This window comes from Ciconia boyciana, chromosome 10, assembly GCF_034638445.1.
Source record: "Ciconia boyciana chromosome 10, ASM3463844v1, whole genome shotgun sequence".
Lineage (NCBI taxonomy): Eukaryota > Metazoa > Chordata > Aves > Ciconiiformes > Ciconiidae > Ciconia > Ciconia boyciana.
The window spans coordinates 23,787,751-23,805,306 of record NC_132943.1 but is presented as its reverse complement, the minus strand read 5'-3'; the positions used below and the strand labels follow the sequence as shown (position 1 = coordinate 23,805,306).

General features: G+C 37.5%; 1 protein-coding gene across 2 annotated transcripts in view; it reads right to left on the bottom strand.

The window, feature by feature from the left end:
• DYNC1I2 (dynein cytoplasmic 1 intermediate chain 2) overlaps window positions 1–15,463 on the bottom strand; it is a 31,281-nt gene extending 15,818 nt beyond the window's left edge. The window contains exons 1-5 of one of the 2 annotated variants that reach the window (XM_072875208.1): window positions 15,080–15,463; window positions 13,249–13,366; window positions 11,179–11,293; window positions 6,981–7,071; window positions 1,153–1,268 (exon numbers count right to left, since the gene is read on the bottom strand). In XM_072875208.1, coding sequence (XP_072731309.1) covers window positions 1,153–1,268; window positions 6,981–7,071; window positions 11,179–11,293; window positions 13,249–13,356 — 430 coding nt within the window. In that variant the 5' untranslated portion in view covers window positions 13,357–13,366; window positions 15,080–15,463. The remainder of the gene's footprint in view (window positions 1–1,152; window positions 1,269–6,980; window positions 7,072–11,178; window positions 11,294–13,248; window positions 13,367–15,079) is intronic. The other variant, XM_072875211.1, reaches the window with a different exon arrangement.
• Between the last annotated feature and the right edge of the window lie 2,093 nt (window positions 15,464–17,556).

Here is a 17,556-nt window from a genome sequence, read left to right as displayed (position 1 = left end):
TATACTGGATACCCAGAGATAAGAAGGGAAGAAACTTCTCAACACAAAGTATTGTTGCAATTTACTTCCTTTCTTTTCCCTCCCCTTCCCCGCCCCTCACTTAATCTCATTCACAGTGTCATTTACATCGAGTTAAACTTGCCAAAGTGACTTCAAGACACACTCCAGAGAAAAGCAGCATATTGACGTAGACTGGAGCAACAACAACAATTCTGCATCACTTGTATTACACTTTACACTCTATATCATCTGTATTACGCTTTCAGGTAAATTATACAGTTTCTGGAAACACCAGCATAAGATTTCAGCTGAGTATTCTCTTCATGTTTTAAAAAAGTGTTTTTATCTCCTTGTATAAACACCCAAAAGTTCACATACCAAAGAGCAGGAAAATGCAAAATTATGAATGTAGAATTAGGTCCCAAAATTGCTAGCAAAGACACATACTCAAAGTCAGTCATATTAAACAACTATGAGATTTTGTTGTAGAACTACATACAAACTAGGTCAAGATTAGTATTTTCATTCGCAGCTAGATTCAAGTGTTTCAACACTGAAAAGCAAATTTATTAGCCAACTATGTTTTCTTTGGAAAAATTTCTTTTCTGAAAAGCAAACAAGTTGTGATTAAAGGAAAGCATATGTTCAATTGCTGAGAACAGAAACTGCATGGGTTAATAAATTACTTCCTTCTCTTAAAACTCAATGTATAAGCTCCAGGTATAAAAATTCAAATTCTTGAAGACTGGGGGTGGGGTGGGGGTGTTAATTGCTAAGTTTGTTGTAAGGATACACAGCTTTCAAGTAAGTTGTTCGTGGATTCTTAAATGTCATAAATGCAAGATATATCCCACTTTTATTTATCAGTTGTCAGCTAATAAAGCAACTTGGTGTCTAATCTGAACATTTACTAGGAGTGAGAAACTACCATGTATTAGTAATGAAAGTAACGTTAAACAAGACACAGAATGACAGTAACACTCTTAAGCAAGACCTGTATGAATTTAATAATTGAATTTATATCAGTTATCTCACATATCAACCTTCATTCTACCTTATTAAGTTTCAAGATCACAAGTGCTTGTTCCAATTCAGTCATCATTATTATAATAAAAGAAAAATAACTTAGGTAGTAATAAGTTAACCATTCACCTTCTTTTGGCTGAGTCATAACAGGTGTTTGTGTCTCCTTTGTGTATGTAACAATTTCTCGAGGAGGAAAGTCAACTTGTGTAATTTTGGCCATTCCAAGTTTAACAGGTCCACGTCTAAATAAAATGAATAGAGAAATCAGAAAAACTATTTAACTTTATTAATTACTTCACATTTTGCTTAGAATAATACCCAAGTCATCATGTCACAGCACTGCTTAGTCAAACTTAAATCCAGTGGAAACTTAACTCTGAAGAAGTCACATGATTATGACTAATATTTTATTATCATTATTATTTAAAATAAGCAGCTATTTATATATCTGCAACAAAAAGAAAGGTATGCAAATATATATATAAAAGTGTCTGGATTATAGCATATAATTCTGAAGTTTTGCTCTTTGTGGTTGACTAGGGTACTGCTACATATATGACATATCCCTGTTTTCAGTGGAACAGATCTGCTCACGAGTCATGTTTGTACAGCAATGGTTCTAGGATTTTAAAGCTTAAAAAACAGCTTAGTTATTCTGAAGGAAAAAGCTTTTCCTAGTCCTTTTAACTTTGCTGCCCTTTTTTGTCTACCTCTAAGATACTGTTTAGAATGCAGAACTGCAAGTCTAATCTGAAACTCACACACTGACAAGTGATTTATCTGTAATACATTACTCCAGAATACAATACTGAAAACCTCTGAGCTTTCTGACTTTAGCTTATGGAAGATGCTACAAATGCAGATATAGCTAGTATCAAACTACAATGCATAATGTGGTTCCAAAAACCACGTAACATTAATTCAGTCATTGTAACTTCCTAGAAAAGCTAGTTTCAGTATGTATTGTAGTAATACTGCAATGATCCAACAACAATTTACCTATACCAAATTTAGTTTCTTATTATCCACCCTCCTCCCACGATAAAAGTGAAAGAAAAAGAGTAATCCCTTTTGAAAGGTTTGGTGGGCAGAATCATAATTCTTACAGCACGATATGGGTTTTAGTAAGTCCTTATAATGACCTACAGCTTTTATAAACTTATTTATAAGAAAAGATGGGAGTGACTCTGTTTTTAAATACAGTTATTCTAAGCTTTTTTATTTTAAATAAATAACTTTTTAAAGTTTACATTTTGTGAAAGAAAGGCTCAAAGAAAAACATGAATAAGTAAGTTTTGTTATTAGAAATAAGCATCTTATGTATATTAAATAATATAAAAATTTCCCATTGCAAGTAAACTGCACTAAGTCTAGGGATAGTGAATTTCTGTTACTCACAGAACAGTCTCTTAACAACAACTTGAAGTCTTAAAGAGAAAATAAACTCTTATACTTATTATCCATAAGTACATGAAAGAGGGAATATAAGAAATCTATGCAATACCCCAGATCGGAATCAGAGTGGAGCTGAAGAACTGATGGATCAGTATCCCAATGCAGCGTCCTGATACCCCAGGTTGAACAATCATGCAGCATTAGCAAAAAAGGTCAGAGATTAGTGAAGCAAATACACACTATGAAATGCTAGAGTTACAGTAAGCTTATAGTTATTTCATTGTTCACGAGAAACAAAGCAATGTAACATCAGTTAAGGGAAATTCAGCAACCGTTCAGTGAAATAATACATGCAGTAAATACAAAAGTTAAAAAGCAAACACGGAATTCAGAGCTATTAGAAAAGAATTAAATTATTTTAAAGATTGAAAGTTAAAGATCTGCAAACAAATGTAGCCTTTATGAGAGGCAAATAAGAATATTTTAAGTGCTGACAAGAACCATTAAAAACTTCAAATTCCTTTTTAAATCTGTTCAGATTTGTTCATGTCATATGAAGACAGATTTGTTAACGTAATGCAATCTTGCCCAGAGCAGTAAATATGTGGAGGAAACTGTCATATTGGTAAAGGAAATGAGTCAACACATAAGCTTTTTGGTAGAGGGGCAAAAAAGCATTTCCACTGGGATAGAGAACTGCTAGAGTTTCCAAGATGTGACATTGCAGTAATTATGGGTTAAGCACTGCCTTGGGCTTATAAGTGTCATCTGATTTAGAGCCAACTCCATTTAAGATATTTAAATCTCTTAGAAATAGTGGGCTTTATATTAATAACACATTTCAAAGTCATGTGGAATAATGAACAGAATAGATCCATTTCAAGTCACTTTTGTATCAGAAGAAATATGAAGGGGGAAATAAATATTCCCTTTCCCTTCATTTTTAGCCTTCATCCCTCCTCCACAAATTTTCATTTAGTCTACTGCCTTCTACCAGGCTTAGGCAGAATTTTAAAACAAGCTTATAAGAGAGGGTTTAACAGACAAACATGCATGGTTTTTCTGAAGTTCTTAGATGTCATTATATTTTTAAATCATGTTTTATAACAAATAAAGAATATGTAATATTTTACTATGCTAAGTCAATAAAAGGTAATTTTCCATTTCCATCCCATAGATGGTAACATTCCTATAAACCAGGTGCAGAATTCCTAAAGGTAAAGATTATCTCAAAAATGTACAAGCAATGCCATAAAAACTCATAAATATGGGCTTCATGCACTACCTTGTTCTTGTAGAAAGTATGCATTAGAAGAATAATTTATTATAGTTTAATTAAGAATTACAAATCCACTGTCTTCACATTTAGCAAATCATTCTACATAACTGCTATTGCATCCACAGCAATAGCTTAATACCTAAATCTCCACAACCTTTCCATATCTTTTGTGCATCAGAAAATACACCATTTTACCATAAAGCTAATTATTTTGAGTATACTTATTCTTTAGGTCTCTGCTATTTTTCTTGACCAAACAGATTTAAGCTTGGAGTTTAATTTGGTGCCTGAAACTTCAAGCTGGATATTGCTCATATGTTGTTCAATCATGCATTAAAAAAAAAAAAAAAGAAAATAAAGTAAAACCAAACCACCACAACCTTCATGTTGCTTCTGCAAAGGATGACTTATCTACAGATCCAAATGCTGCATTACTATAGCACTTGTCAAAATATTTTCTCAACTTTTTCAATTCCACTTGAGACGAATTTGGGGAAAGGGCTACAAATTTAAAAGGCCCCAACTTTCGTGCCTGCTTAAGACCTAGCCCTTACTGAGGCTGCTTTTCTGCTTTCAAAGCATTCTTTTAACTTTCAACAGTTGCTTCAGTGATACCAGGGATATCTGCCTTTTAAAATAGTTCAAGTCAATAAGCAGTACAGGATATACAGTTAAATCTTTCTCGAAGATATTATTTTAAAATAAAGGTAACATTCACTTATTATATGTGTACCAAAATTATGTAAAAGACCGCTCCTTTTGCTTTCCAGATGTTTGTTATGTCTTAAGTTAAATGAATTTAATCTACAAGCTTCAGTGAACAGAAGAACATTCTATTCTTCCACATATGCCCAAACTTCTCTGTATCCACGCATATTCCTAACGCTTCCTACATCTCTAAAAAGTATTTTCTGCATTTAAACTAATTCTATGAAGCATCCACCTAACCTAAAAGTAAACCAACTGTTTCAATTTCCAGTCTTGAATTTAAACTTTTAACTGAGGAAAGAGAGAAAGAACAGTATCAAGCCGGGAACCAAAACTCTTTACTGATGAAAATAAAGCAAGACAGATGGAAGTAACAGCAGGAACACAGTCTGAACACTGCTCTACTAATTACTAAGTAAGTAAAGTTACTGGCAAGATTCAGCATCATAGACGAGAAAAGACTAAACTAACAAAGGAGATAATCTTTGTAAAGTATAGTTGCATCATGACCAGAGAACAAATGGCCACAGACCAAAAAAAAAAAAACCAACCCTGAAATACACTAATATGAAAGGGTTTGTTTTAAGATTATCAAGCACAGTGGAACAACTTGGGCCTTCTAACATGTCTCATACTGATATGAAGTGCCAGGTATAACGCTAAGGGATATCACACAGTCCAACTCTTCCCATTAACTTTCAGGTTCAATTGTATGTGTACATTAGAAATGCTGTACAAACTTGTACTAATAGACTAGGATATAGACATCTGTTTCCTGGGGGAGGGGAAGAATGTTATCCAGTTGTCAGAGAATAAGGGGACTCTAACAATGACTTTATATAGCCTTCAGTTTAGCTATACATTCATACCTCCACACCTTCAAGACCACAATCTTTTTATGCTTCCATATCTGGGAAACTGTCAAGAGACAGATTTCATTTTAAAGTTTGCAAATGCATGAAACTAGAGAGGCTTAGGATATGAGTTTTCTCAAGGCTTCATAAGAAAATGCATGCATACAACATTACATTACTATGTCTGAGGAAGATACAATCAGAGAGCACAGTACACCTATGAGGTGGAGATAAATTCAGTACACAAAATGGCATTAAATTACAGATGTGGCCTATACACATTGTTTCATATTGAATTTAAATTATGTATGAATGGAAATTAATTCTTGTTTTTAAATAAAAAAGTCAAATAATTATTGTTTTCTTCTAGACAGCAAATTTAAATATAAAATGACAATTTAATAAGCAATAATCACCGATTTTAAATAATTTAAAATTTGCTTGTTACTCAGTTAAGGAACAATTACATTGGTTCTTTATTAACATGACAGGTGAACTTCAATTGCATAGTGAATAAGCTTTGCACAAGATCACACCTGGGCACTGTTAAAAAAAAAAAAGAGAGTTTGGGTTCATATCTGCTGCCTGATGTATTCTTTGTTTTAACTTACTGGCTGTTACTTAGAAATAGGCACCTTGTAACCTTTGTTCAGGTTGTTAAAGTCTTGAATATTTTCAGATTAAGACTGTGTATAGTTATGCCTGCATACTACACACATACAAGATGTTTTAAAAGATGTTTCAAAGCGGTGTAAGTATTCACTCTCTCCAAAACAAATACTCATATAAGCACAAAAGTAACTGATAACAACTGCTTTAGTAACTGTGCTTTAACTAAACTTCATCCACAATGCATACTCAGTAAATTTTAAGTACATGAACTTAATTTGCTGAAAAAATGTAAGTTATCAATATTAACAGGCAAATACTGCTCTTATTTGCGGACTGTGCATGGGAACTGTAGAAATACCCCTTGGAAGTAGTGTTTCCCATCTTATCACCCATATATCACCACTTTTAATTCCTCGTTTAACAGAAACATTTATCTGACTCTCTTTAGAGCAGCATTTCCTCAAACTGTCATGCACAAAAAAAATGGTTAAATAGATGTAGCAAGTACTGGAACTGAAAAAAACAAACAAAACTGTGGCCGTACTAACGTGGTGCTATGTTTTGGCCAAATGAGAGAGATTGTGAATGGTATAGTTGTGTTACAGGGACGGCTGCAAGGTGAAATAACGAGAAATAGTGTTCTGAGTAAGAAAAAAAAAATTAAAATCAGAAGCAAGGCGAAGTTTGTAGACAGTATCTTTTATTAGACCAACTAGAATAGAGGGAAAAACAAAATAGCCTACCATCCATACACACCCTCCTTTAGCAAAAGCTGGGAAGAGCCCAGAAGTTGGGCTTTTCCAGTTTTCTATTGTCCTGAGACATTCATGCTTACGACATTACCACAAGACATTCAGACTCACTTTACTTTAAACTTGCAAGTTTAAACAACTCTACATTAATGTTGGCAATTTCAAATTAGTAAGTGCAGCTGTATTTCAAATATTAAAGTACTCCTGTAAAACAATCATTGTTCACAGATTCAATAACACTGTAACCTCATATTATTATATTATAATCAAGTAATTAACCTTGATTTCTTCTAAAGCTTAATTATTCAGAATACAAGTACTAAGCAAAGGAATATGACAAGGAAAGTGACATACCGAGATCCAACAGCGCCATCACCAGAGTCCTGGCTTCCAGCCTCACTTGGTGTACTCACAGATTTGGAAGACGGAGAGGTAGGAGGAGGGACTAAATAGTGAAACAGACAGGTATCCGCTGTTACTACTCGCAGAGGTTGCACAGCTTAGGATGTTTTCAAATTAATTTAACATGAAGTATTAAAAAAAAAGTGATGGCAAACAAAAAATACATGGATGAAAATGAACAGTAGAAAGAGAGGGGAAAAGACAATGTTAACAATTCATGCTGGACTTTCATGCAATTGTTTGGCATTTATGCATCTGGTGCATACAAAGGACATGGAGGGAAAGACATTTAAGAGAAAATGAACTGAAAATATATTTTTAAACTGAGCTTCTGACAAATGATGGCATCAATTTTCAAAGGGTAATTTCCACTAAATCACGTTGCTTCAATGTGAAAGGAAGATAGTTGTTAATATAGGTTTGACATCAGTTTTTCTTAAAAATTAGACATTGAATGTATTTAACTGGTAATTTTGTTTCAAAATATATAATCACTGAAACATGGACCAAAAAAGTGGCTTTGTCATACAGCATACTGTTATTTTTGTTCTAGTTTGAATCAAATCAACATAAATTCTGTGTATTACAATAAAGTTTCTAGTGTTGGGTTTTTGCAGGATTTTCATGTTTTCTTCCTTTTTACTTGACAAACAGTCTAGTACTGTTATATTGAAACCTCTTCTTTGTTATAGTAGTCACTCTAGCTCAAACGGAATCCAATACACAGCATTAGTATCAAGGCTTGTTAAAGCCTTAGGCCACAAGCTGTGGAGTTTCACCCAGATTTGCTGACCATGCACTGAACTTTTACTTAGCTACATGAAGGAAGGCCCCCAAAACCAGTGCAAACCAGAAAGGTAAGGATGCTACAAGCATCAGCAGAAGCTGCAACCCTAGAGATAAGAGAAGAAACAGCCTGCCTGGAGACAACGGAAGGACCCAGTGAAGAACGGGAAGACCCCAGACCCTAATATTACTATTGGTCCAAACTGTCACGTGAAGGGAGGGGAACTTAAATTGTAAGGGTATAATTGCCCAGGGATTTCTTTGTTCTGGGTCCCTCTCCAGAGGCACTCAGCTCGAACTGTTTTCACCACTGTACCTATCAATAAACTGGTCTGGCGTATGTTGTATCGGAGACTCTGCTTCAGGAAACCTACGGTCAAGCCAGAGGGGAGAGGAAGCACCCGAGAGTGAGCGTGTGTGTGAGCGAGGAGTGGAAAAGGGGCACCCGTCAGCTCAGTGGAGCTGCCTGCTGCGAAGGGACTCTGGTCCGAGCAGTTAAAGTCTTGGGTGGTGTGTGTGTGACTCCCTGAATGGTGTGTGAGTGCTCGGGCAGTGGCTTCTCCTTTAACATTCTTAAAAGTCAGTTCATTTTCAGCATGTAGATGAAGATTGCAATTACTGTTTAAAAAGCAACATGTTTTTTGGAACTGATACATAATAGTGAGTGATATCATGCAATCTGATCCAAACACAAAGCTATTTCGATATTTCTTTCAACTTTTGTTTTTTGTTTTTAGAAATAGTGAAACTCATTATTTAATGAAACTTATGTTTATGCTTAAGAATCAGGGTGTGTGTTGAAGGTCCTTATATCCTTCATTTTTCAGCAATATGTCAAACATTCACAGAACACATTCACTCCTTAGCAACCCTTAAAAAGAACCTTTAACCAATTGAACACAAGTCATGTATATAAATTGGTATCCACTCTGGTATCCACTCTGTCAGGGGTCAGGCAAGGGAAAATTCTGAATTTAGACCTGCAACAATTCTAGAGAATTTCCTGAAGTCGCAAGTATATCGTGAATTCTGAAGAATGTTTCCATTCCATCCCAAGAGAGACACGACTGACAAAAATTCTACCCTAAATTTACGAAGTCACAGTGAATACTTCAATTTATTAAAAATTCATTCCTCCTACAGGAGAGACTTTTATATAGGTCTAGAGTTATACTTCATAATTTCATACATACACACACTTACACTTTATACATATATCTGTATAATATAGGTGTATATGTGTATATATAAGAGTACATATATATTCTTCAATTCATCATTGCCATCTACTGAATAATTTATACTAAAGGAAATGCCCATAGGCCCTTATATTCCTACATTATTTTTGAGCGTCATCAGAAACGATGACATTTTAATGTCACCCTTTCTTAATTGAGGAGGTGACATTAGCAACACATCTTGTTAGCATTTACAAAGTCAGTCAGGTCTACCTAGCAGCAAGCAGGGCCAAAAGAATTCAGCAGCGTAGTTTTGATGCTGCAGTGCCCTCTTGTGGGACACACTGTTTTCAAGAAAGTTCCCATTAGTGAGGTAAAACCTATTTAAAGACCAACAGTCTTACAAAAAGACCAAGTAAAATTCCACCCACCCCAGAGGATGAAGCTATAACACCTTATTGAAAGTTATTTTGGTCCACTAACTTATGGCTTCTTATATAACGACTACGGTAGATATCAAAAGCATACTTACATTGTTAAGGTCCCTTCTCCCATAAAAGAGCTACCTCATTCTGGCAATTAACAGGACAGGAATTGCCTTCAGAATTTTTTATACACTTCTCTATGAAGGAATCTAATCTCAAGCTATCCACCTATGCCGACAAAGGTAAGCTAAGGCTATCTGCACACCAAGCTGGGTCAGCTGTGAGTTAGCTTTGAGGCGTACAGCCACTCTACTATCATACTTTGCCAGCATCCAGTCAGCAGACCGAGCCTCTGCTGCAGCATGCTACTGAGAGGTAGCAAGTAGGACATTCTGGCTTGATTTAGGATCCAGATCAGATCTGGGTATCTTGAAAGGGAACAGAATTAATTCCCTGTGAATCTGTGTATGTTGAAGGTTATGGTTAAACGGATGCTCAATGTAATTAAACACAACACTCGCAGGGGTGTGCCCCAGTTTTACATGCCTGCACCTCAAAGAGCTTTTCACAAACAGCTACTCTAAGTCTATGCAATGACTTGCTTTGAGGACTGACTATCCTGTGGTTTTTAGATTCTCTCTCACAGATTTAAAAAACCAACAATAACAACCATTTGCATTTCTGCAAGTCTCATCAGCTGCCTTAGCAAAATCTCACACAAGAAAGTGTTCAACTATTAGTCTGCCAAACAAAATCTCTAGTAGGTAAGAACTGATTAGTTAAAACGCTGTACACTAGTGCTAACATAGCCCAAATGTAGCCTCTAAACTGTGAGAACAGTTCAAACTACTAAAAATGACTGCTGTGGCTGTTGGAATGGGAGCAGCTATAATGGTATTTATTCCACGTTCACTTTTGAACACTTGAGGACTATGCAAAAGCAGTCATGAAGATATAGTCACAGATATACTATATCCATAACAAATTATTTTTTGTTTGCAAACCCAGTTGAAATAGACCCTCACCATTGAGTCAAACTGAGAAAGAAGTTTTAAACCCCTCAGATTTCAGAGCTAGAGACAAAAAGTGGAGTTGAATTACCACCTTCTTCATCTTCCAGAGAGATGTGGCTATGTAAAGGCAAAAAGCAACCACCAACATGCTAACCCATCCAAGAGTGGCACAGATATGAATCATCATCCTTGATTGTTAAATTTTATACTTAACCTTGCTATTATTCCATCAAAGTCAGTCAGGTATTTGAGATAAGGAAAATTAGGGTGTAAAAGATGCAGAAAGGAAACAAGCCAACTCTGCACAAAAATATCAAAATTAAAACTTGGCATTATGAAAAAGAGAAAGGAAAAAATACAGAAGAATAATAGGCAGGGAAAATAGGGGGGGGGGGGGGAAGAACAACAAATACATGATATTTATGTATTTTAACAAAGAGATTCCAAATAATCCACTAAGTGTAAAACATATCTTTTACAAAACAGTAATAGTAATATGTACTGAAGCACATCACTTGACATTAATAACAGAGATCATGCAGGACAAAATAGTACAAAAACCAGACATGTATACCCCCAAAAACAGTGGCCAGAGAATTTTCATGCTAGTTATATAAATACCACAATCCTAACAAACAAACAAAAAAACCACCACCACAAACCCAAAAAAACCCTAAAACCACACCCCCCAAAAAACCAAACAAAAAACTTCCAAACATTTATCTCAAACTAATATTAACATTCCTACCAACAGGAGACTCAGGTGTCAACCCCATGCTCTGAAGTAACGCTTCAGCTTCTCTTCTCTTCTTTTCAAGGTCAGATTCTTCTTGTACAGGAAGAACTTCTTTCTTCTGATCAGTCTAAAAATAATTCAATAATTAAGTTGTAGCATTTAACAGGTAGTAAAAACTATTTCATTTATTTTTTGACACCTCATAGGATTTTTTGAATGCTACTGAAACCTATCATCATAGAGGTTAGATACCTGACTTTAGTAATTCTGACAGTCCTTTCTGTAGATGAAATAAACAGCAGACAGGAATCACAAATCTGTGTAGCTTTGGTACTGTCTTTACAAGACATATATAACATGCAAAAAGTGTCTTCTCATTTGTCAAAATGACTGACACTTCATAAGATCAAGAATACCTTTTTTACACTAATGCTAAGCACTGTAAAATGCAAAGACTGAAAAAAAAAATGTATTATGTACCTGTATGTAAAAGTGTTTTAAAGACACAGTCATATTGTTCCAATTTTGAAGTGACAATAACTGTGTCAAAGAAAACACTACAGAGTTAGAATGACAGTAAGAAACACCTCTCTTTGGTCAAGAAAGTATTAGGATGCTTGGCTAGATAGAGCACATACTAAAGTGTGTAGCAATTAAGAAAATATTTGTAAGATGTAAAAGTGATGTTTGTCTATGTGTGTTTTTGTTTTAAGAAATAGCTTAAAATACATCGACAAGCTGTTTAGTGAAAAAGCTTTCTTTTGAACCTCAGGTTTCACAAAAAAAATAGAAAGTCTTAAAAAACTTTGTAGTAACTTCAAGTTTACAGGGCATTTAAGTAGTTTTCTTTAAGTTGTGTTATTATCTGCTAGATTTCATGCAAAGAAAAGTACATGCCCATCCTATAACTTAGAAATAACACAAGATCTACTGTAAAAGATGCTGAACACTCCATATCTTTCCACACTCATTTAACTGCTCATTCAATTACAGAAATGTAATTCACAGCTTAAGGGGTTCACAACTCAGTCACTGGCAAGTGAGTATTTTTGTAAATATACATTGATGATACAAATACAAGCCTTGAATAGAAGCAGCAAAATCTAGACCAAGCTATTCTATCCCTATACCATGATTAAAGACAAATTGCTCCTCACATGACTCCACATTATGCTTCTAATCTACTGCACAATTCCTTTTAAAAAAGCAATTCCCAAATTTTAGAGCAAGTTCTCAACTACTAAGCTATTGCATCACATGTGGAATCTCAGATACAGGCAATTCACTGTTACAAGATCATCAGAACATAATTTGAGATATTTCCCTCTCTTTTTTGCCTGAATCATGTAGCTGGCAGCTGCCCAGTCTTCAGTCATATGCTAATTTAGAACACCTACAAGATCATAACCAAAACACAGAGAAGTCTTGAAAAAGTACCCCAAAACACCAAAACATTCCAGCAAAAGTTTCTTTTATGAGGTATAATCTGCATTCGGGAGAAACATAGGAATAAATCACTGATTGTCACATACTTTAACAGAGAGAAATCTGGAAGATTGTTAACAAACCAAGTCTAACACACAAGTAGTATATACATCCTGAGTGTTGCTCCAATTATAAAATTCAGGCTAAAGATGAGTCAAAGAGCAGAAGAATGTAGCACACTGTACAATGATAATACAGACAGTCACACAATTCATATGGGCATCCTCGGAACTGCACTTCAGAAATGAGTTCTCTAAATAACACCATCAGAACTCATTAAGCAGAGCTTTTGTGCAATACTTTACAGTGATTTGGTTAATGATATCCCATGCACACAGGTAGTTTTAGAAATCCAAACTTTATGCAAGTGTAGGATTAAAAAAAAAAAATCTAACTTACCGTATGGATAATTCTAAAGAAAACAGTAGGTGTTTGCTCTTATCAGAAAACGAAAGTGCTACATTTGCATCAGCAACCAACCATTAAATAGACACTCCCTGAATAACATGTAGCAAATGATTAAGTGAACCTACCCTTAAATTCTGGGCAAGTTACATATGCAAACAGTCAAATTTCAAACAGAAAATTATTTCTTACTTCTTTTTTCTTTCTTTCTTCCTCCTTTCTTTTCTTCTCCTCTCTGATTTGAGCTAATCGTTGCTTCTTGCGCTCCAACTCTGCCTTCAGTTCACTTTTGTCAGACATGGCTGAAACACTGATCAACAGAAATCATACCACTATTTGTTTTTGGCTTGGTGTTTGGTTTTTGTTGTTGGTTGTTTTTTTTTTTTTAAGATAGCAGCTTTCCTTTAAAGAAGTTATCATTAAAGGAACTACACTAGCTTACCAAAACTAGAACACTGGAAAGTCTTAAAATAATAATTAAAAAAAAAAAACCACATTCCTATTTCCACATTTCTTTCACTTAACACATTCTCAGTACTAAAGGGATTGATTTAAAGGGATTGATTTAAAACAGACAGAACTATGATATGAGGACAGCATCCATTCCTAAGGTAATTCTGATGCTGTTTGAAGGAATTGCTTTGAAAGAAACATTAGGCACTGAAGATGGGGCTATCTGATCTTGCCATAAGATTCTGTACAGCTACAGAGACAACTATGAGACTGAAAACAGCAAGGAGAGTACCAAGAGGATATCTATCTTTTACTTTTCACTTTAACAGCTTAAATATTGGCATGCTGTAACTTAGCAGTATGCAAGCTATATATCCTTCTACACACAGTTGTAGGATTCGAAATACAGATTTATTAAAAGATTTAGTAGGATTACTATAAATTGCAAGGCACAGTAAATACAAGTGTGATGGTCAAAAAACCCTGTAAAATATGTGCATTATCAATTTTTTCCCCCAAGCTTTTTGTACACTGCTAAGAAATTGGTGGATCTTTTAAAGAGAAAAATTCTACAAAAAGTTTTGCTACCTAGCTAACTCAATTCAATACACACAAGAAGTTCAACAATAAACAAAAGGTGAAAAATACCCACTTCAGAACTTAACAAAGATTTAGTACACAGGTATGAAAAACTGTGTGAATGGGCTGAGTGAATAAACACTTAATTTTACTGTTTTTAAGCAAATCTAAGTCAGTAAAGAAAGCACAGAAGTGGTTCTACAACAGGCGAGGGATCTATAAATGCTTTTACACTAAGCTTGATAACAAAGATACCAGATTAAGCATTAGTAATATAACTATTCACTAATTCAAAATTAGGAATACCTGCAAGTGTTTGCATAGCACATCTAAGCACAGAAAAGGATGCAAAATTATGCAAGCCTCATACATCTACCCCAATATACTCAGTAGTATGTATACTGGGGTAAATTAATTCCTCCATGTTGTCTGCAAATATTTAAGTGCTAATAAATAAATAAAATCTACTGTCGGCATTTTCAAATGGCATTCCCGTGTCGCTCTAAAACAGCAGTAGGAAGGCGCGTTGTCACCACACCGTGCATTCCCGCGCCCACCCGACCTTCTAAAGCCGAGCCAGGAAAGCAAAGCGGCACAAACCGAGCCATCCCTGAGGAGAGAAGCGCCCACCCCGTCCCACCTTAAGATGACAGCGGTACGAACCAGGTGCCGCCAGCAGCAAGTTACCGACCCAAATCCCACACAGGCCATACCGGGCAGGGAGCCTGGCAGCGCACTCCCACCCTGAGACTCGGGAGAACGCAGCACTGCCAACCCACCCGCCCCCCACCCGAGCCCGACCGTACCCCTCTCCCACTTATTGAGGGCCGAGCCCCGGCGCGGGCCGCCCCCGGCCCCACCCTGCTGCCGCGCCCCTCACTCGGCAGGGCAAGGCCGAAAGAAGGAGGGTCCCCACCGGGAGGCAGCGGCGCAGAGCCGTGAGGGGCAGCAGCCCCAGGCACAGCTCGGCCGCCGCGGAAGCCCCGCGCACCTGGCAGCGGGACCGCCTTCTGCTCCAACCGGCCCTCAGCCACAGCACCCCGCTCCGCTTCCGCCGCTCCACAAAGGCGCCGGCAGCTGACAGGCAGCAGCCTACGGCGGGCGCCGAGGATCAAACCAGCTCCGAAAGCGGTGCGGGATGCGCAGGAACTCACAGGAACGGCGGAAGCACACGGAGGCCTGTACAGGACCGCGGTGCACTCAGACACGAACGCCCCACTCGTTTGCGCCGTCGGGGGAGCGATCTGAAAGGAATTCACACGGGGAACGAGCGTGAAGCGACGCGGGGATGGGGTGCTTCCGGAGGCTTAACACCAAACCCCTCCTGTGGAAGGCTGGTGGAGCTGCTTTGAGAACAACGACGCCCAAGATGCAACGCGCCCCGCTCGGGGGGGGGCCGCGTCGTCAGCGCCCTACGGCGTGAGTGTGGCGCCGGCGCGCGTTGCATGATGGGAGTTGTAGTCTTTCGGATGATAAATCAGCAGCCATCGGCGGCCGCGGGGCCCGGGAAGCGAGCGTGCGCGCATGCGCGCTCTGCTGTGGTTAGCTGGTGGCGGCGGTTCAGCGGCTCGCGCGGCGGCGGGAGCGCGCGGGCAGTGGCCGTGGCAGGGTCTCGCGGTGTCGCCTTACGGGGGGCCCTCACTGCACCGCGCACCCAAGGCAGCGGGCGGCCCTGAGGAGAGCAGGGCCAGACGGGACGTCTGTGCGGGGCTTCGCTTTCTCGTTGGGTTTGGCTTTCCGGGGAGTGAGGATCCACGCTGGCCAGCGCCGTGCCAGCAGCGAAACGAGTCGGCCCGATGCGGACATTGATTCAACTGTATGATTTTAATCGTAGGCTAGACAGGCTGGTAGTCATAATCACTTCAGTGACCTGAGGATAAAATATATAAAAGCCTGATTTGCTGCGAGTGTCAGGCTAGGGGCAAAATTACCCACACTAAATCTGCTTTGTGTGGATGTCAGTAAGTGGAGTTCGGTCGTCAAGTTGATACGACATTATACATTAGCAGGCTGCTTCGTTGTGTGTGCTGAATTGGGTAAAGCTGTGCCAAACCCAAACCACATCAATGAGCGTCATGCCAGAATGAAGTCACACAGTTCGTTTTGATACAAGTACCAACCGGTAGCAAGTGACTCTGCTGTTCCTCAGTCATCCTAAATTAAGAAGTATATTGCCACTTGTATCCTGTGGAAACATATATCAAGTTTTTCTACCTTTTTTTTGTAACTGCTGTGCTACTGACTGCTATCTCAATTAAGTGCTTGATTCCTCAGCCTGCTGATCTTCCAAAACTGTGCTTACCAAAGCAGAATTAATATGGACAACTCATATAGTTCAAGTGGAGCATGTGTTTGCAACACTCTATGAAATGAAGTTTTTAGAGGCAATAACTATCAGCTCTAGATAGGGTTAAATTTGCTGCTATTACAAATTGGAATAATTTAAAATCACTGGCTCTACAAACATTTATGTCTGGTGAGTATATCTTCAGAACTCCTGCTGACAAGCACTGGAGAAAGACCATTTGCAGTCAAGCTCTGTCAGGCTGCAGTCCTGTTACGTTTCATAAACTGAACAGGTTGGTTGGTACTTTGCTGGGATAGCTCCCAGGAGAACTTCAATTGCTGCCGGAATCGGTGTTGATTATTTACTCCTCTCTTGTCTTCCATGTGAGTCAGGGTTCATACTGCACCTTAAGAAAAATTAGAAAAACTGTCTGTTGTCTAGATGGCTTCTGATCATTGAATAACCCCCATGCATTTTGTAGGAGTATGGGTGTTACCATTCAGAAAAACTGTAAGTGAAACTGTCAAAGAAAATTGTATGATGTACAAGAGAAGGGGTTGCCTTTTTCTTCAGGTGGAAATATGAAGATGATAGTAATGAACTTCCACAAACAGCTGTCATCTTTGAATTTATTTGCCAGAATTTTCTAATATCCCTTACAATAATGTGTGCACCTGAGAATAGGAATATGTGTTTTATTTCTGTATTTTACATATGCTTCTTGTTTGGCCTTAAAATACTAATTTTGTATTTGAAGCTTTCCAGTAGTATTTTTCGAGTTTACATTTAAAGTTATGAATGTAGGAGCCAGATATTTCACATTTGTAATGAATTTAGCCAATTGATTTTTGGTAATTGATCTTCAACACTGAAGTGTATTTCTTGGTCCTGAACCTACATATATCTGCTGAAGGTCATGTTATTATTTTTTACATTAGTCTTTCATTTTAGAACACAGTAACCAGAATAGCTAATTTTTGCAGCACTGACATCTCCCTTTTTCTTTGTAAATGATAGCTATAGTTTTCAAATAGCTCTATCTGTGTCAGTTTAGCAGTGACACAAACACTGACAGAATGCTAACTATACATAGACATTTGTGATTTTTTAGCAGTCACTGATCTCACAAGTAATAGCAGTTTAAATAATCTGATACATTTTTCATCAGCTGGAAGGCTCAT